The 20,645-nt window shown below is 42.5% G+C and overlaps 1 protein-coding gene across 1 annotated transcript in view; it reads right to left on the bottom strand.

Annotated features, from left to right (window-relative positions):
• Positions 1–5,888: 5,888 nt before the first annotated feature.
• Positions 5,889–20,645, bottom strand: part of ITIH6 (inter-alpha-trypsin inhibitor heavy chain family member 6) — a 35,775-nt gene continuing 21,018 nt past the window's right edge. Inside the window, 18 exon segments of the mRNA XM_040265326.1 lie at positions 5,889–6,100; positions 7,219–7,378; positions 7,380–7,507; positions 7,546–7,626; positions 8,816–8,928; positions 9,114–9,153; positions 10,025–10,117; positions 11,811–11,826; positions 12,917–13,097; positions 13,099–13,186; positions 13,189–13,557; positions 13,560–13,874; positions 13,877–13,909; positions 13,912–14,223; positions 14,226–14,655; positions 14,657–14,739; positions 15,457–15,634; positions 20,206–20,321. Of these exon segments, the coding sequence (XP_040121260.1) occupies positions 5,889–6,100; positions 7,219–7,378; positions 7,380–7,507; positions 7,546–7,626; positions 8,816–8,928; positions 9,114–9,153; positions 10,025–10,117; positions 11,811–11,826; positions 12,917–13,097; positions 13,099–13,186; positions 13,189–13,557; positions 13,560–13,874; positions 13,877–13,909; positions 13,912–14,223; positions 14,226–14,655; positions 14,657–14,739; positions 15,457–15,634; positions 20,206–20,321 (2,948 nt within the window).

A 20,645-nucleotide genomic window follows, 5' to 3' on the forward strand; every position in this document is an offset into this window, starting at 1 on the left:
CAAAAAAGATCTTCACGACCTGGATAATCACGATGGTGTGATCACTCAACTAGAGCCAGACATCCTGGAATGTGAAGTCAAGTGGGCCTTAGAAAGCATCACTACGAACAAAGCTAGTGGAGGTGATGGAATTGCAATTGAGCTATTTCAAATCCTGAAAGATGATGCTGTGAAAGTGCTGCATTCAATATTCCAGCAAATTTGGAAAACTCAGCAGTGACCACAGGACTGGAAAAGGTCCTAGTGTTAGTGTGTCCCAATGTCTGTGTATCTCATGTGTATGCACTGATATCCATGTGTTCCAGCGCCTGTATATCCCAGTGTCTGTCTCTTAGTGACTATGCACCAGCATCTATGTTCCCAGTGTCTGTCTCAATGAGTATATATCCCCAAGTCACTGTATATCAAAGTTTCTATGTGTCTTAAGTTCTGTCTGTATCTGTGTACCACAATGTCTATGTATACCAGTTTCTCTTTATCTCTGTAAATTAATGCATTAGCGTCCATGTGCCCCCAGTGTCTGTGTGCCAGCATGTTGGTTGTATAGTTCAGTTTCAGTGTTTCTTTGTGCCTCAGTCTAGTGTCTATCCCACTCTATGTGCTCTAGTGTTTTTGTACTAATGTCTGTGTATCTCAATATCTGTGAAAAGAGTGTCCGTTTGTCCCAGTGTCAGTATATCCCCATGTCTGTAAGTTCCAGTGTGTATGTATCCTGCTGCTGCTGCTGCTGCTGCTAAGTCACTTCAGTCGTGTCCGACTCTGTGCGACCCCACAGACTGCCGTCCCTGGGATTCTCCAGGCAAGAACACTGGAGTGGGTTGCCATTTCCTTCTCCAATGCATGAAATGAAAAGTGAAAGTGAAGTCGCTCAGTTGTGTGCAACTCTTCGCGACCCCATGGACTGCAGCCCACCAGGCTCCTCCGTCCATGGGATTTTCCAGGCAAGAGTACTGGAGTGGGTGCCATAAGTCCCAATTTACTGTATGTTCTATTATCTGTGTCAGTGTTTGTTTGTCCCAGTGTTTGTATGTTCCAATGTGATTGTGTGTTCCAGAGTAAGCATGTTGCAGTGTGTCTATGAATTTCAGTGTTTTGTGTGCTTAGTGACTGTATCCCAGTTTCTGTGTGTTTGAGTCTGTGTATCCCAGTGTCTACATATTTCAGTGACTCTGTCCCTTTGTTAGCATGTTGTAGTCTGAGTCTCAGTGTTTGTGTGCCTCATGACTATATCACACTATATGTCCTAGTATTTGTGTGTTCCAGTATCTGTAGGCTTAAGTGTTTGCTACTGTGTATGCCAGTGTCTGTATGTTTTCTGCTGTCTGTATGTCCTAGTTTGGGAGGACGCTGATGTTTATGTATTCCATTGTGTACCACATATCTCTATGTATCAGTGTTTGTGTGTCTCAGTGTCTGTATGTCCCAGTGTTTTTTTTCTCTGTTTATGTACCTTGTTTACCAGTGTCTAGGTCCTTCGCATTTCACTAGTGTCCCTAGTGACTGTATCTCCCATTGTCTATACAACCAAGTAGCTGTATCTAAATGTTTATATATCCCAGTGTCTATGTACTTTAATGTCTCTAAGTCCCTGTTTCTGTCTACTTCTGACTGTGCAACAGTTTGTGTGTCAAAATGAATGTGTGTCACAGTGTATATATAATTCCCAGTACCTATAGTTCACAGCCTCTCTGTACTCTAATGGCTGGGTGTCCCAATATTTGTTTATGTCCTAATGACTGTATGTTCTAGTATTTGTGTGTCTTTATGCTTGTGTATGTTCCAATATCTGTGCACAAAAATAGGAAAACACAGATACTGGACACAGAGGCTCACAAATGCCCTGACAGAGATGCACAGAATTTTTATATGTCCCATGATTTGTGAACCCCAGTGACTATTTGCATGTTGTATATGTCTCTTAATTTCAGTGTTTGTATACTTCAGTACCAGTAGCCCAGTGTCTGTGTGTCACAACATCTCTTTGATCCAGTTTTGTGGTGGTTCTATGGCGGTTCCACGTCTGTATGTGCCTCAATAACTGTATGTCCCAGGATGTGTCCCAATTTCTGTGTGTTCTGATGTCAGTGTACCTCAGTGTATGTATATTCCAGTGTTTGCTTGTTCCACTGTTTGTGAGGCAAAGTGTCTGTATGGCTTAGTGTTTTTAAATGTCCTTATGTTTCTGTGCTTCATTATCTATATTCTCTTTTTGTGTATTCTAGTCTCAGTATGATCCTGAGTTTCAGTTTTTTCATATTTCAGTCTCTATTGCCTCAGTTTCCTTGTGTCCCAGTGGTGCTATGTCCCAGTGTGGTGTGTGTGTGTGTCCCAGGTTCTATGTATCCTTCTGTTTGTATATCCCAGTGTCTGTGTATACCAGTACCTGTGTGGCAGTGTCTGGTCCCATTGTTTCTGTGTGCCAGCATCCTAGTGTGTTCTGATGACTGTCCTAGTATCTTTGTGTGTTTTGTTAGTATATTTCAGTGTCTCTCTGTGTTTTATTGGTTGGCTATATTTCCCAATGGTTATGTGCCTCTTAATATCTGTATGAGCATGTGTTTGGCTGTGTTTCAGTGTCTACATATTTTAGTTTCTCAAGGTTTCTGTGTTTCAATGTCTCTGTGTTCTTGTGTCTGTGGTTTCCTTTGCATATTGTAGTTCACTATCTGCATATCCTTAGTTCCCTATAATTCTGTGAGTTTCTGTTTCCCGTTCTTTATGCACCTGTCTTATACACTCTATTGGTCTTTTTATTTCAGTGTCTGTATGTTCACCTCTCTGGGTTTCTCGGAGTCTCTGACAGTAGTTTCCTGCTTCTATCTGTTGTCTCTGTGTGTCCCTGATCTCTGTATGTTAGTATCTGTTTATCCTTATCTTTCAATGTACTTGAGTCTTTGCATATCTTGAACCTTTGCATATCTTGTGCTTTAGTGGTGTATATCTTCCTGTCTTGGTGTGCCCGTGGATCTCTGCATATTAGTGTCTGGGCATCCAATGAGCCTTTCTGTTTGAGTGTTGGTGCATCCCCTTTTCTGTTCATCATTGAATTTTTGTGTTCCTGAATCTTTACATGTTCCTGGATCTTTGCATTTTCCTGAGTCTTTATTGTGTCCTTGTGTCTTTGCTCCTCCTTGAATCTGCATGTCCCTGAGTCTTTGCATGTGATCTAAGATCTAGTGTTTGTGCATCACTGTGTCAAGGCATTCATGAGCCTCTGTGTGTTCCAGTGTCTGTGTGTTCCTATCTTTCTGCATCCTCAAGTTTTGCATATCCCTGAACTTTCGTGATCCACTGTAAGTGTGTCCTGGAACCTTTGTATTCCTGTTCTGGGTGTCTCTCTCTGAGCCTCTTCGTTCTAGTGTCTGTACTCATGAATCTGCATATGCCTCCTTCCATGTGCCCTTTGTTGGTGAATCCCTGAGTCTGTGCATCTCTGGGGCTTGGCTCTCCATGTCTGTGATTTAGCATTTACCCTATTTCTCCATTTACTTTCTCCAACTTTTGCCAATGTTTCTGTATTAGTTTCTTGATATTGCTATGGCTGTGTCTTAAGTTGTTCTGTGCTTCAATACCATTCTTTCTTAGTCCATATGTATTTTTATCTAGATTCTCATGACTGTGTTCTTGTTTCTGTGGGTCTGTTTCTTAGGGTGTTTCTTTGTATTGGTTCCTCTTTTTGTCTTGCTCTGTCCTTGTTTCTGTTTTGATCTGACTCACCATGTCTGTGTCACTGTCTCTATTTGTGTCTAGTGTCTGGATCCATGTCTTTTTATTTTTTACCCACTATCTCTGTGTCCCTGGGTCTGAGTCACTGTCCCTATTCTTTCATTTGTGGCCTTGGTTCCTTTTTTGTGTGTCTCTATTTCTGGGCATCCCCAGGTGTATCTTGATTCAGTGTTTTTGCCCATTTGCTTATGTTCTCTGTGTTTGTTTCTCTATGTCTAGGTTTCTTTATTCCTATCTTGATCCTTCCAGAAGTGTGTCTATGTTTCTGTCCCTATGTCTATCCTGTATCTATATGACTGTGTTTGTGGGTTCACAGCCCCATCTACCTGTTCTAAGATTTCTCATTCTGAATTCCTGTATCCCTGTCACTGTGTCACAATATCCCCATTATTCTTGGGCTTATCTTGCTTGTCCTTATGTTTGTTACCTGATCTGAAACTTATCTCTTCAATGGTGTTTGTCATGGTTGAGATGTCTGCATTCCCATGTCTTTGTCGTTGGATCTCTAATTATATAAATCTATGCTTCTGTCCATTCTTAGTGTGTTCCTCTGCATGTGTGTGTGTCTTTGGGTCTTTATCACCAAGTCTGTATCTGTGTAACATTGAATCTGTTTCTATGTCCTTATAGGTTTCAGGTCTTGTGTTTCTGTGTTCTCTTCTCATCCCACATCCCTTGTCTGCATGCCATCATGTCTATGTGTTTCTACCTCTCTGTCCTTGGTGTAATCTTGGCCAAAAACAAGACTAGGGTCTTGACCAATGTCTCCCTGGTTACCTCTGTGTCCCTGTGTCTCTGTGTCTGAATCTCTATCTTTTCATTTTGTATGTTGTTATGTCTCAGTGTCTTCATATTAGTCACTGTGTGCTTGTTCCTGGGTGACCTCATTTTTGTCTCTCTGACTCTATCTTTATGACAGAGACAGCACCTCAAAACAGGGATATAGAAGCTCAGCCAGAGAGCATCTGTATCTCTGGGTTTATGTCCCTGATACTGTCATACTGGCTTCCTGTCCCCATCTTTGTATGTCTACATGCCCCTATGTCTATTCTCTATTTTGAAATCCTTGTATTTCCATATGTCTCTATCTCTACCCATTCACATCTGTGTCCTCATTGCTGTTTCTGTGTGTGATCTTGTGACTTTGGTTGTGAGTAGTATATGTGTGTGTCTACTGCTGCGTCATGGGATCCTTTTTTGTTCATTCATTTCTTCATTTAGCAAATATTTACTAAGCACCTACTAAGTGCTAAAAACTGGGGATATATAGATGATTTAGAAAAGGTCCTTGTTCTCAGGTAGCTCACAGTCTAAGTAAGGGATCCAGACAAGTAAATAGTATGCACACAGTATGTACAAGTAAGTACATAGTATGAAAGGTGAATTTGAATGGAATGGGGGTGGGCTGTGGGAACACAGGGCACCAAACTCAATCTATGGAGGGGTCAGGAAAGACTTCCTAGAGGAAGTGACAACTAAGACTTGAAGAATGTGTAACATTTACCTGAATGAAGCCAAAGAAGGGAATCCCACATAGAAGGAAAAGCACATGCAAGGGCTGATTGGTGGGTTTGTTAGAGAAACTGTGTTTGTGTGCATGCATAGTCGCTCAGTCATGCCTGAGTCTTTGTGACCCTATGGACTGTAGCCCACCAGGCTCCTCTGCCCATGGGATTCTCCCAGCAGGAATACTGGAGGGCTGCCATTTCCTCTTCTAAAGGATCTTCCTGACCCAGGGACTGAATCCACATCTTCTGCATCTTCTGCCTTGGCAGGCAGATTCTTTACCACTGAGTCACTTGGGAAACCCTAGGGGAACTGTAAGAGCTTTAAATAAGCCATGGGAGCCAGAGAAGGTTGTGAGGAGTATTGGTGCCTCAGGTTTTTGTTTTAAGGAAGTTGCTTCTAAGGTTGCTCTGGAGTATGGATTAAAAAGGTTAGAGACTGGAGACAGTAAGGACTGTGAGGAGGCAGGAGTCTCAAAGCCTCTAGTTCCATAGATCTGCATATCTTTGTGTACGTGTTCTGGTGAATGTATCACTTAGTGCCTGTGTTAGTGTGTGTCCCTGTGTGTTTTCATGTCCTCAGGGCTTTGTTCCTGGTCAACCCTGTGCCCTGGCCTCTGAGTCATCAGGTGTCTTGGCTGTGGGGTTCAGGGACCATCATAGGACATAGGCAATGTAGGGCTGGCCCAGAAACCACTGTACATGAGAGCATTTCACCAGCCAGCAGGAAGCTCAGTGGGGAAACAGTCTTGGTGAGTCCTTCAGCAGCTTCTTGCCTATGACCACAGGCACACCTGGGCCCTGGTGCCTCCACAGATTTGGCCCCATAAGCCCTGCCACCAGCTTGATGTCTGCATGCTGGAACTGTCCTGAGGGAGAGAGATGGAATACCAGTCAGGTCAGTGTCCTGAGTCCCACTGATAGCTCTGAGAGGATCCTAAAGCAGGGAACCTTGAAAGAAAAGTAGGAAGGAAGAGAGGCAGCAAAGGCCTGGAAGAGGAAAGAGACTGAGCATTGTGTGATTTGTGGAGGAGTCAGATGGGACAGGGGTGTAGCATGAAAGTAGAGGGCCAAAGTGGATGAGATGGCAGCAGATAGGGTACAGTCTGGCTTGAAGGAGATGACAACTTAGATTAGAGAAGTGAGGAGCTTCAAAGGAAGTAAAAATATCTGTTCAATCCACCATCACTGCCCAAAGTTCTTTGGTGGGGGTCTCAGCTTCAGGTTCTGCTAATGTTTCCTGACCTACAGTCTGGCTTCCTGCAATCCTCCTTTACAGCAACATCCAGAGGGATCTTTGTAATACTCAGATCTGACTGTATCTTTCTCCTGTTTCCCTGATGGCTCAGATGGTAAATAATCTGTGTGCAATGCAGAGATGCAGGCTCAGTCCCTGGGTCAGGAAGATCACCTGGAGAAGAGAATGGGTACCCACTTCAGTATTCTTGCCTGGAGAATTCTATGGGCAGAGGAGCCAGATGGGCAACAGTCCATGGGGTCTCAGAGTCCAACACAACTGAGCAACTTTCACTTTCACTTTCTCCTGCCTATGCCTTTTCATGACTCCCATTGTCTTCAGGAAAAGTCAAATTCTTCATGCAGGCACTCTGGTCTGACTACTCCAGCTCTATCTCCTCCAATCTCCATTCTTTCCCTCTACACATTTGCTCAGCTTTCCATACTCAGTGCGGGTCTCTCTCCTACAGGAGATCTTTCTTGAGCTCCAAGACTGGGCAGGGTGCCTCACCCTGGATTCCTCCAGCTCCCTGGACTGCTTTCTGTCTAGCACTGATAACTCACTGGGATCACTATCCATGTCTGGGTCTGTCTTCTTCCTAGACCAGGAGCTCTCCAAGGGTAGAGCTTGGTTCTGATTCTTCTTTGTGGTTTGAGGGTCAAGGTGTTGGAGCTAACTGACCTTTCATTGTGGCAGAGTTTCTCTTGGGACTGGTGCTCCCTGGCCACTATCAGCCTCAGTAACACTTACCCAGTAGGCCATGGGCCAAGGGGCTGAGACTTGAGCCACTGACCACATAGAACCCCAGGTGTGGTAGTTGCAGGATGCTGGGGCTCTAGTAGTGGTGCTGGAGACCTAGGAATTCAAGGTAAGGCCCAACATAGAGGGTTTCACATGCTGCAGCAGTCACACTGGAGCTCCAGCTAAGGCCTTTTCAGTAGTGCAAGCTGGTCCTAGGACAGAAAGAAGATACCCTTACCTTGCACAGATATGGAAATGTGGGTAATGGAAACAGTGTAGGCCCAGGGTTTACAGGGGTCTACAGGGCCAACACAGGGTTGGTACAGGCCTACAGACCTACCTGGAAGTAGGTGCAGATCTGGTCCTTGTGCCCTGGCTTTGATGGTGCCCCAAGCAGCTGTCTACTCACATGCAGCCCTGCAGGGAGAAGAATGCTTACTGGGAGCACAGGGTTTCACATGGTCATTCACATGGTCTCCCATAGCACAGGAGGGGTGAAGTCTCAGTACCTGAAATTCAGATGAAGTGGTGCAGATTTGTGGTTAGAATGCTAGCTCCTGAGGATAGTGCTTCTACCATAGCCTATCCAGCTGCTCCTTCCTGTGCAGTGTGTGAGCATGTATATGTATATGTGTGCATGCTTACCCCAGTGGGGCTGTTTGCATGTGTGTATTTGCCTCTGAATGTGTAAATGTGTGTGTTTAGTTCCATTCATCTGAATATCTCTGGGCATATCAGTGCATCTGTATATTTGGGAAAAATGTTACAGTAGAGTGTGTATTTTTTTGGTTGTATGTTTATATATGTCTCTGGATATGTGTTTCTGGGCTTCCTAGGTGTCACTAGTGGTAAAGAACTCACCTGCCAATGCAGGAGACATAATAGACTGGGGTTTGATCCCTGGGAAGATTCCCTGGAGGAGGAAATGGCAACTCACTCCAGCATTCTTGCTTTGGGAATCCCATGGACAGAGGAGCCTGGTGGGCTATAGTTCATAGGGTCGCAAAGAGTTGGACATGACTGAATAGACTTAGGACTCATGCTGGATATCTTAGTGTTATAAATCTTGGTGAATAGTTTATGTCATGCGTGTCTGGTTATGTATTGGTACATATTATGTATCTTGGGGTGTCAGTGAGTATGCATCTGTTTGTGTATCATGGAATTTGTGTGCACTGGTGTGTTTTATGTATCTAGAGTAGCAGAGTGTGTGTGCCTGTGTGTGTTAAATTCTTGTGAATTATAATGAATCTGGGGTTATCAGTGTATGTATGTTGATAAATGTGTCATTGTGTATATCTGGGCATGTATTATGCATCAATATGTGTCTGGATGCATATTTGTATGTTGCTATTTGTAGATGTGGAAAGTGTCAAAATATATGTCCCTGGGTGTGTGTTTTTGTGAGTTTACTGTATGCCCTAGTATGTGTATGTGTATCTTTGAGTGTCTTTGTGTTAGAGTGTATTTGTGTTTTCATGTGTCTGAGTATGCACTTGTGTGTTAGTGAGGCGCACTGTTATGTGTTTGCATTAGTCCACAAATGTCTGGGGGTGTTGACATGTATATTTGGCTGTGGAGTTATATGAGATAGAGTCTTTGGTGCTCTCCCCTGCCTTTGGGTCATCTATGAGTTGTAGCAGTTCCCATGGATGCTCATCCCGTGTGAAGAAGATCTTCTCTTCTGAGTGTGGGATGTGGATCACAAAGTGGGGTCCCATTTATTGCAAGGCAGGAGGCACAACTCTGTAGTTATAGCCTTAGAAGGTATGGGAGATGAAGAGAGGGAAAGAGAGAGGAGGGGAAGATAGGAGGCCATGTTTATTTCCCCAGAAAGACAGTCCAACCCCAGTCCCAGTCCACAAGCTGTCCTATACTCAAATAAGTCAGCAAGGGTGGCTGGCTTATCCAAGGATGAGAAAGTGAAGATGCTTGGCAACATGCCTGCAAAAGATAGGAGGACTGTGTGAATAGCAGACTGATTATTACATTCCTAGTAACTCTGGGGCCCTCTGACCTCTGAGTCACCCCAAATTCCTGAGCTCAGTACTTAAGTCTTTTCTGATATCTAGTCCCTGCCTAGCTCTCCACTCTTCTCTGTATGCTCCAGCCTAACTGAACTGAATATTTTTATGAGTACCTTACCTTATCTTGCTAGTGACCCCATTGTTTCTGTTTCTCCTGCTACTTGGAATGTTCTCCTTCTTTTAACTAGTAATAATCAATTTCTAGTCATTCTTCTAGGTCAGTTCAAATGCTATTTTAAAATTTTATTGATTTATTTTATTTTTGGCTGCACTGGGTCTTCGTTGAAGCACCTGGGGCTCTTCCTTGCTGTGTGTAAGCTTTCTCTAGTTACTGCATGTGGGGGCTACTCTTACTTGTGCTGCACGGGCTTCTCATTGTGATGGCTTCTCTTGCTGCAGAGCATGGGCTCTAGAGCGAGTGAGCTTTAGTAGTTGCAGCATGTGGGCTCTAGAGTGTAGGCTCAGTAGTTGTGACACACAGGCTTAGTTGCCCCACAGTATGTGGGATCTTCCCAAACCAGGGATTGAACTGGTGTCTCCTGCATTGTTAGGCAGATTCCTATCCACTGTGCCACCAGGGAAGTCTCATGTTAATATTTTAATTTGCATTTTCATTATGACTTAAGAAATTGAACATTTGTTCTTTTTTGAAGTGCTGGTTTTAGGTCAATTTTCAATTGGATTGTCCTCATTTTTCTTACTGTAGATTTCTAGAACTTTGTTATATATTATTAACATAAATGGAAATGAAAGCTTGGGGGTCTTTGTCAGGGGAGGTCTTTGTTCACCTTTTGCTAGTACTGCAGAACTTTCCTGAGATTTCATGCTGCCTCCATCTCCTCCAAAGATCTCTTCAGAATTGCTGTCCCAATGTGGATTCCCTGCCAAGTGTAAAAGAAATAGGAGAAATCCTTCCCACTCTGAGGGCAAAGATGTCTCCAGCCCACCAAAAGGCATACCTTCCTTCTGATTAGGAGAATCTTCATTGGCTTCCCAATCTGACCTTGCACATTGCCAAGACTGAGACCTTATGCTCCCCATGGCATCTTAGTTTTTCAAGCTCAGTTATGTTCAAAATTCTTCCTTATAACATTTATGCATGCATTCACTTGATCATTTTTTTATTCATCCAAGTGCTGTTTAAGCATCAGGAACATGGTCGTGAAAAAGTCAGTCATGATTTCTGACGTGGTGAAGCTCATATTTTAGTTGGGAAGGCAGGCATGAATGAAATTATAATTACCAATTGTGATCAATGCTATAAGAAAAAAGAATAGATTGACTGAGAGAGTTGCAGGTACTCAACATAGTGTGAAGCAGTAGTAAGGGGTAAAAAGGACATCTGAGTTGAGATTTAAGGCATGATCTGGAGCTTGAGTGACAATGGAAGAAATGAGGGTGGTAGGCAGGGGCAGGGCAAAGCAGGTCAGAGCAATTTTCAAGCAGGGGGAACAGCTTGGAAGAGGTCCCTGAGTAGAGGCAGGGGAGAGGGTAGGGCCTATTGGAGGAACAGGAGGCCAGTGTGGTCTGAGTTCAGAGGGTGAGTGGGAGAAGGTGAGGTCAGAGAGGTATGGGGTATAGGGCAGGTCATGCAGGGACTTGTAGCTCAGATGTATAGAACAGTCTTTTGGACTCTGTGGGAGAGGGAGAGGGTGGGATGATTTAGGAGAATGGCATTGAAACATGTATAATATCATATAAGAAACAAATCGCCAGTCTAGGTTTGATGCAGGATACAGAATGCTTGGGGCTGTTGCACTGGGATGACCCAGAGGGGTGGTATGGGGAGGGAGGTGGGAGGGGGGTTCAGGATTGGGAACACATGTACACCCGTGGCAGATTCATGTTGATGTATGGCAAAACTAATACAATATTGTAAAGTAATTAGCCTCCAATTAAAATAAATAAATTTAAATTTTAAAAAAGCTAAAAAAATAAAAGAACTTTGAACTTTATTCTAAAAAGTACGATAAGAAATGATAAGTACGATAGGAAACCATTGAGGGGAGTTAAGTAGGGAAGAGACATGAAGTGATATATGTTTTTAAATGATCCCTTTGCTGGGGAAGAATGTCCAAGAGAATATCTCAAAAAAGGAAGCAAGAAAACCAGTGATGAGTCTGGAACAGTTTTATAGGTGAAGCACAATGGTAGTCTGCCCTAAGATAGTGACAGTTGGGGTAGTGAGATGTGGGTGCATTTGACAAACAGAGATAACTGTGTCAGGAATTGAAGATGGATGGGATATTAGGAGGGAAGATGGTTAAGGAGAGGGATATGTCAAGAATGTCATGCCCAAATTTATATCCCTGTGAATTACTGTCACCACCAACTGGTTCTAATCCTGCCCTATAAGGTCACCCAGGAAATGTCACTCCTCTCAGGAAGGTGAATAATGAAGTAGTGAATCACATTCATCATGGGACCAAAGTGTGTAGGTTCAAATCTCTTACTAGTGGTGTGATGTGGTGTCACTTCTCTGTGCTTCAGTTTCCCCATGAGTAAAATCCAGATAATAAGAGGTTTTTGGTGAGGATTAAATGAAGTCTACAAGTACAGTATGTAGATCAGTACCTGTGCATAGGAAGAGCTAAAAAATGTAAAAAACTAGAAATAAAACCACCATATGACCCAGCAATCCCACTCCCAGGCATATACCCTGAGGAAACCAAAATTGAAAAAGACACTTGTACCCCAATGTTCATTGCAGCACTATTTACAATAGCTAGAACATGGAAGCAACCTAGATGTCCACTGACAGATGAATGAATAAAGAAGTTGTGGTACATATACACAATGGAATATTACTTAGGCATAAAAAGGAATGCATCTGAGTCAGTTCTAATGAGGTGGATGAACCTAGAGCCTATTATACAGAGTGAAGTAAGTCAGAAAGAGAAAGATAAATATCATATACTAATGCACATATATGGAATCTAGAAAGATGGTACTGAGAATTTATCTGCAGGATAGCAATGGAGAAACAGACATAGAGAACAGACTTATGGACATGGGGAGAGGGGAGGAGAGAGTGAGATGTATGGAGAGAGTAACATGGAAACTTACATTACCATATGTAAAATAGATAGGCAGTGGGAATTTGCAGTATGTCTCAGGGAACTCAAACAGGGGCTCTGTATCAACCTAGAGGGGTGGGATGGGGAGGGAGAAGGGGGGGAGGTTCAAGAGGGAGGGGACATATGTATACCTATGGCTAATTCATGTTGAGATTTGACAGAAAACAACAAAATTCTGAAAAGCAATTATCCTTCAAATAAAAATAAAAAATGTAACATTATTTCACAGCCTTTGGAAAATTTAAAGACAACTGTCATCATCTTCCTCATTTTTTATATTCCTCTCATTAAGCAGGGCTGTTTATGGAGCACAAAACAGCCAATCAAACCTACCTTGCTTGTGAAGCATAAGCAATTCTCTTGTCCAACAAAGCAAATGTCAATGCCACACCTTGGCCAGTTTGTTTCTGTGCATTTCCCAGTCTTAATATCTCTTCTCTCCCAGGGCCTCTAATTCATTCTGTGCCTATGTGCTGAAGCCCAGAGAAGTTAAGTATCTTGTTTAAAATCTCAAAGCAAGCAAGCAAGTGGCTTAAATCATAAAAATCTGCCCGGGCTTCTGGTTCTTAGTGCTCTCTAGTTTCTGTTCCCTTGTGGCTTGACCTCTTGTTCATAGACACAGGTGGTGCTTTGGGGCTCTGGCAACAGGTCATGCTGATGCCAGAGCCTTCCAGGGGGCAGCAGAGAGGGCAGGGTGGGGTGAAAGGGAGTAGTGAGGGATTCTCCAAGGGCAGAAATGGTCATGGTACTGCTGGGACTTGTGGGACTTGAGACTGTGCTTGGGAGTATGCAAAGCTTCTGGAGGTGGGGGCCTGAGCTTGGCAGGCCTGGAAAGCAACGAGATTTTGGGTTTATTAGGAGTTGGTGTCCTAGATTAGAAAGTGATAAACCTAAGGAAGGTTGGTGAGGTGGGGCACTAGGTTTAAGAGGTGATGGAATTTTAGGGGTCTTAGGTAAGAGGATCCCAGGTCTAGGATATGGCATGTGGTTTGGGGTCTTAGGAGCAAGAACCCTTGCTGTGGGGTGTGGTGGGTATTTGAGGATCTGATGTGCGGAGAATTCAGGCCTGGGCTGTGACAGGCTTTTTGATTGGGGTATAAGTACCCCAGGTTGCGGGAGTGATGAGGCATCTCATTTAGGTTGTAATGGAGCACCAGGTTTGGAATGCAGCAGAGTAGCATGTTTCATAGGGCCAGTTTGGGGAGGGGTTAAAATGCTAGAATTCAGAGGTGGGACTTGTGTCTTGAATTCATGGCTAATACAGTGCCAAGGTTCTGATGTAATGGTGTGCTGGACTTCAGGAGCAATAGGTCACCAAAATTTGCGGGCACAAGGACAGCAGGTTTTGTCCTAAATTTTGGCTGAGCCAAGGTTCCAGAATCCTGTTATGCTGGAATTTGGGGCTTTGGGTATGCAATGGTGTATGGGGTACTAGGGCTCTGACCCAGTGGCCTTAATTCCTTGGAACTGGGCATCTTCTTTGTAGAGACAAGAGTAGTTGAGGATAAGTAGAACTTTGGTTTCACAAGCCTTTATTTGGGAGAAACAAAGGGCACTAGGTTGGTTGGGTTGTGCCTGCCCCTAGGCCATGACTAAGGGCATGATAGTGCCTGGTCCATCTGTGGTAGAAGTCTGTTTCCTGGCTTTCTCACTGGCTTCTTTGGGCTGTGCCATGACCAGTAAAGTCAGAGGTGTGACAAAATTTTGTTAAAGGGACAGATTGAGGACATTGGCAGCCAGCATGTGGTGAGTGCTGGCATCACAAGTGTGGAAGCATGCCTCCAGTAGCTCTCAAATGGTAATGTAGGCCCAAAGGCAGCATATGAAGTGGGCTCCATTGGGGGCTGGCTCCTCTGGGAAACCAAAGACCTTTTGGCTGCTGATGGCAGCCACTTCACTGTGGCAGGCCATAGAAGCTGACCCTTGGGGCCATGGGCTTCCAGGTGGATGTGTAGTTCCTTCTTGCCTGGCTGCACTTGGCCTACCACTACAGGCCCTGAACCACCAAAGTAGTTGGGGAAAAGGGCCCAAGGAGAGGCCCTAGTCAAGCCACCCAGGTAGTCCAGATGCACATCTGCCAGCAGAGACATGGAAATCTCTTCATAGAGGCCTTCTGGCTGTAGGGGTGCACTGGTGTCTTCATATATGTACCAGGCTGCTCCTCAGTTCTCTAGGGACAAACAACACAGCAGTGGAAAGTCAGCATCATTCCCAAAGACCAAGCTGAAAAGGGCCACTTTGTTGCCCAGTGCCTGACGGATGTTAGAGAGGATCACACTGGAAGTTGTCACTCCAGCTGTGGGCTCCTCATCTGTCAGGAAGATGATGAGAGGGATCCTCCCCAACAGTGGGGTTCCTCCCAAGCTCCTGGTTGCTATGTTTTAGCATTGAAGCAGCTGCCAGCAGAGCCATGTTGATGTCAGTCTCTAATTGGAGAGTAGACTGTGAGACCACCTTTTCTAGTAATTTCTACCCCCATTCCAGACACACTGAGCACCTTGTCAACCTCCCAGGCTCAATCACATCTCCTTATCTTTGCTCAGACTGTTTCCGCTGCTTATCCTTCCCAATTCCCCACTCACACACAAACTCCCTGAGATCTAACAGTGGGTCCCACATGTCCTTGGCTTTTATCACTCCCAGCTCAGATTGCTTTGCCTGTTTCCTGGGGGGATGTCTCATTCTTTAGTCAGATTGGCAGCTCCTCAAGGATAGCATCCCCACCTCTATGCTACAGAGGAAGAAGGGGCTGCGTGGTCAGGAGGTGGTAGGAGGGGGATTCTTCAGTAACTGTCTGAGAGAGGATTAATCAAAAGCCAAAATCAGGGCAGAAGCTTATTCAAAATACTTAGAAATAAATATCTAGATTATCGATAAAATATAAAATGAAAGTTTTAGCAAATTATTTTGAGTATATGCTTTAAGGAGGAAACTCAGCCCCAAAGAGGAATGTGCCCTAAAATACATGGAGAATTAGCTGTGTTCTTTCTGTTAGGCAAAGAAGCACAGAAGGATGAAGGAAGATATTTGTGTAAAATTTAAAAGTGATATTTCAGACATAATGAGAGGTAAAGTCGATGGGTGAATGATGGGAGAATTTCCCATGTCACCAGAGTCTGCCAATTTGGGTAGGTAGGTCTAACACTTATAACCAGCATCTTCCATATGGCCCAGGTAGTCCTTAGCACTGTGTACATACTGGACGGTGGCATGGATGGAGCCTCCAGCTTTCCAGACACTAACTGTGTAAGAAAAGGAGATGATGTTGAAGTAGTCACTGGCCCACAGGTTACCAAGGATAACATTCATTGCCTTTTTAGTCTGTAGGATATAGATGAAGTAAAGGAGATGGACCAAGACTTGAGGTCTTGCTCAAGACTGAAAGGCACTTTCTATACAAAGTACTGAGGTCTAAGTGTTGTATGGTTTTAACATTTTCTGATTCTAGCGCTCTGTAAATCTAGAAGTCCTAAGACCTAAGTCAAAATGCTCTATAGGCTCTAATGGCTCAAAGCCTAGAACGGCACTGTCCAATGGTAACTGCTAGCCACATGTAGTTATTTAAATGTAAACATATGTTGCTGTTGTTCAGTCACTCAGTAATGTCAGACTCTGTGACCCCATGGACTGCAGCATGCCAGGCTTCCCTGTCCATCACCATTTCCCTGAGATTTCCCTCAAACTCATGTCCATTGAGTCGGTGATGCCATCCAACCATCTCGTCCTCTGTCATCCCCTTCTCCTTCTGCTCTCAATCTCTCCCAGCATCAGGGTCTTTTCTAATGAGTTGACTCTTCGCATCAGGTGGCCAAAGTATTGGAGCTTCACCACCAGTTTTTAAGTGAATATTCAGGGTTAATTTCCTTTAGGATTGACTGGTTTGATCTCTTTACAGTCCAAGGGACTCTCAAGAGTTCTCCAACACCACAGTTCAAAAGTATCAATTCTTCTGTGCTCAGCCTTCTTTATGGTCCAACTCTCACATCCACACATGACTACTGGAAAAACCATAGCTTTGACTAGACTGATATTTGTCAGCATTTAACTAATGTTTACCTTTGCAGTATATTTAACTAATGAAATGTACATTAACTAAAATTGAAGAAAAAGTCAAAATTCTGTTTCTTCACTTTCAGTAGCCACATTTCAAGGGTTCAAGAACCACATGTAGACAGCAGCTACTGTATTGGACAGTAAATTAGTACATTTAAAAGTACATACTTTTAGAACATTTCCATCATCCAAAAAGTTCTACTGGACTGTGGTGGTCTAGAAGGTTCAAGCTCCGTGCTTTCAGAGCACTAGGATTCATGTGTTCCTATGGTTTCTGAACCCCATAACCCATAATTCAATGATTCCAGGGCTGCCCTAAACTTTAAGAGTGTTGGATCCCCTGGAGAAGGGAATGACTATCCACTCCATTATTCTTGCCTGGAGAATTCCATGGATAGAGGGGCCTGGTGGTCTACAGTGGTTGCAAAAAGTCAGACACGACTGACGACTAACACGTCAATGATTTTGCATGCTTTGGTTGCAGTTCTCTCTAATCTGTTCTTCTACCTTACCATCTGTTTCTTCCAGGCTGGTCTTCTCACCAGCCCCCAGATAACCTAGATTCCATTTCATCTCCACAATTTTGCTCTTTATTTATTTATATCTTCACAGTTACTTCAGTTGCTCTTTCTCTGGGCAGCCCTTCCTTGATTGCCTACTCTGATCCATGCCTTTCACACCCAGACATTCTCTGTCCCAACTATTTGCTGATTATCTTATGTGGAATATTTTCATCCTCCATACAGATACTTTGTCCTCTGAGAACAGGGCTTATAATGCTACTTCCCCTTGGCTCCCTTCTCCATGATGTATTTAGTATAGGGCTAGACTCAAGGAATATAGTATGTAGGTTCTAGTATTAGGTTCCATTTATAGGATACTTGCTATGTTTCTGGCACTGTAGTTTAGATGCATAAGCCCATTTTATCTTTACAGCAACACAATGAACAAGGTGCTAACAGTATCTTCATTTTACAAGTGATGACAATGCGGCTCAGAGAGTGAAGTGGCTAGTCATTGATGGACCAAGGACTCAAATGGGTATTTTGGAGGTGTTAAATCCAGTGATTTAAGGCATAATCTTTTATATAGGTGTGGATTCTAGAAACCACATGAAGAACATTTGTTGCTTCCCTTTTCTCTCTACATCTTAAACTGATAGAAGATGCCTTCAATGCTCCTAAGTAGGTCACAAGTTTTCCTGTCATAAGATGGGATAGGTCACACATTCTGGGATCAGAAGCTGAGCATCATATTCTTATTTCCATTGAGAGGACTCACACATAAAGGATGGCTTTTCCTAAGAATCTCCTATCCAGGGACAGATTATATTTTTAGAAGTATGTTGCTTAATCTCCTAGTATTTGGAGATTTTCCAGCTGTCTTTCTGTTGCTGATTTCTAGTTTTATTCCATTTAGTCTGAGAGCATACTTTGTATGATTTGTATTATTTTAAATTTGTTAAAGTGTGTTTTATGACCCACAATATAGACTATTTTGGCAAATGTTCTATGTGAGCTTGGGGCAAATGTGTATTGTTGGATGAAGCATTGTATAGATGTCAGTTAGATCCAATTAATTGATGGTGCTATTCAGTTCAACAGTGTCCTTATGTATTTTCTGTCTGCTGGATATGTCCATTTCTAATATAAAGAAATTGAAGTCTCCAACTATATTAATGATTTTTCTATTTCTTCTTGCAGTTCTATTAATTTTTGCCACATATGTTTTGACACTATAATTTCAATTGGATACACAGTAAGGATTATTATGTCTTCTTGGAGACTCAATCTGTTTCCATAATATAATGCACTTCTTAATCTTAACAACTGTCTTGCTCTGAAGTGTACTTGGTCTGAAATTAATATAGCTGTTCAGCTTTCTTAGGGTTAGTGTTAGCATAGCATATGGTTCTATCCTGTTATTTTTAATCTATCTGTGTCTTTATATTTAAAATGGGCTTCTATAGGAGAGGGAGAGGGTAGGATGATTTGGGAGAATGGCATTGAAACATGTATAATATCATATATGAAACGAATCGCCAGTCCAGGTTCGATGCATGATACTGGATGCTTGGGGCTGGTGCACTGGGATGACCCAGAGGGATGGTATGGGGAGGGAGGAGGGAGGGGGGTTCAGGATGGGGAACACGTGTATACCTGTGGCAGATTCATGTTGATGTATGGCAAAACCAATACAATATTGTAAAGTAATTAGCCTCCAATTAAAATAAATAAATTTATATTAAAAAATTAAAAAAACAAAATGGGCTTCTAGAAAACATATAGTTGGTTCTTTTGTTTTGTTTTCTTTTAATTGACACTGACAGCGTCTATCTTTTAACTGGTATATTTAGACAAGTCATCATTAAAACGATTACTGATATAGCTAGATTAATATTTGCTATATTTTAAAATTGCTTTCTCTTCATTTTCCTTTTTTGCTTTGTCTCCTATTCCTTTTTCTGACTTCTTTGATTTTAATTGAGTGTTTTATATGGTCCTGTTTTCTCTCATTTCTTAGCATATCCATTATGTTAAGAAAATTTCTTAGTGGTTGCCCTAGAGTTTAAAATATGCCTTTAGAGTTAATCCAAGTCTACATTCAAATAACATTTTATGACTTCATGCATAGATCATGTACCTTGTGACAGAGTAGTCCAATTCCTTTCTCTTGTCCCTTATAGCACTGCTGTCATTAATTTCACTTATCAATAAGCTATAATCACTGAATACATAGTTGCTCTAATTATTCTGAGTAAATTGTTATCTGTTAGATCAATTAGTTTAAAAATAAAATATATTATTTTACTTTTATTTATTATTTCTCTAACAATCTTCCTTTCTTTATGTAGATCCAAGTATCTGAGCCATCTCATTTTCCTTATCTCTGAAGAACTTCTTTTAACTTTTAGCTGTGCAAGACAGGTCTACTGGTGACAATTATCTCAATATTGGTTTGGCTGATAAAGTCTTTATTTTTCATTTTGGAAGGGCAATTTTGTCAAATTGGGTGGTTTTCTCCTTTGACACTAAATATTTCACTGTACTCTCTTTTATCTTGCATGATTTCTCAAAAGAAATTCAATGTAATTCTTATCCTTGTTCCTCTATAAGAAAGATATTATTTTCTGTAGGCTTTTTCAGGATTTTTTCTTTGTCTTTGATTTTCTGCATATGCCTCCATGCACATCTTTTAGTATTTATCCTGCTTAGTGTGCTCTGAGCTTCCAGGACCTCTGAATTGATAGATGTCATTTGTTATTTGGAAAATCTGTGCCTGTTATTACTTCAAATATTTCTCCTGCAACTTTCTTTCTTCTCCTTATGGTATTCCCATTAAACATGTTACACTTTTGTACAAGTACATAGTTCTTGGATATTCTGTTGGTTTTCTATTTTTTTTATTCTCTTTTCTCTTTGCTTTTCAGCTTGGGAAGTTCTATTTTCATATCTTCAAGTTCACTGATTCTTTCTTTGGCCATGTTCAGTCCTCTGATGAGCCATAAAAAGCATTTTTCATTATTGTTACAGTGTTTTATATTTCTAGCATTCTTATAAATTTTCTTAGAGTATACCTCTCTGGTTAAATTTCCCATCTGTTCTTGAATGTTGTCCACTTTTCCCATTAGAATCCTAAGCATATTAGTCATACTTGGCTCCATGTTTATGGTGGTCCTAATTGATAAGGAAACAAGACACTAAGGTAGGCCTAGGCCTATAAGGTCAAAGGGTGATGGGATGGCAGGGAGTCTGGTCTCAGGGAACCACTGTTCCAGCACTCTGCTTTCTGAGCTTTCTAAATCAAAAGCTACAAAAGACCCCCAGGGTCCCTGTTACCTGCTTCATCTTGGTACCACACATGGAGCCATTCATGTCGAAAACAAACTCCACATTTTTACCAACAGGTGGAAGGCCTCTGGGTGCAAACCATAAATAAAATAGCCATTGTAAATCTGAGGAAAACAGAAGTGAAATCAACAAACACTGTGAAAGGGTCTAAATCAAGTCCTCTCTTATTTTGCTACATAAAACTCTACGCTTTTCCTTCTTAGGCCTTACCACTGTTGCCATTAAATAGGCATTTGTGGGATTGCTTGCTCAATATCCGTCTCCTCCACCGGAACTATGTATCTCTACTGGTCAGACTGCCAGCCCAGGGCCTGCCCCTGAGTGTGGAGAGAATGAGACTGGCTTGAGGCCAAAGGCTCCAAGGATCAGGATCTCTATAACATGTGAGTTCCTGTCTGTGAGAGCTGGGCTTGCACAGTCTTGAGGGC

The sequence above is a fragment of the Oryx dammah genome, unplaced genomic scaffold (assembly GCF_014754425.2).
Source record: "Oryx dammah isolate SB20612 unplaced genomic scaffold, SCBI_Odam_1.1 HiC_scaffold_23, whole genome shotgun sequence".
Lineage (NCBI taxonomy): Eukaryota > Metazoa > Chordata > Mammalia > Artiodactyla > Bovidae > Oryx > Oryx dammah.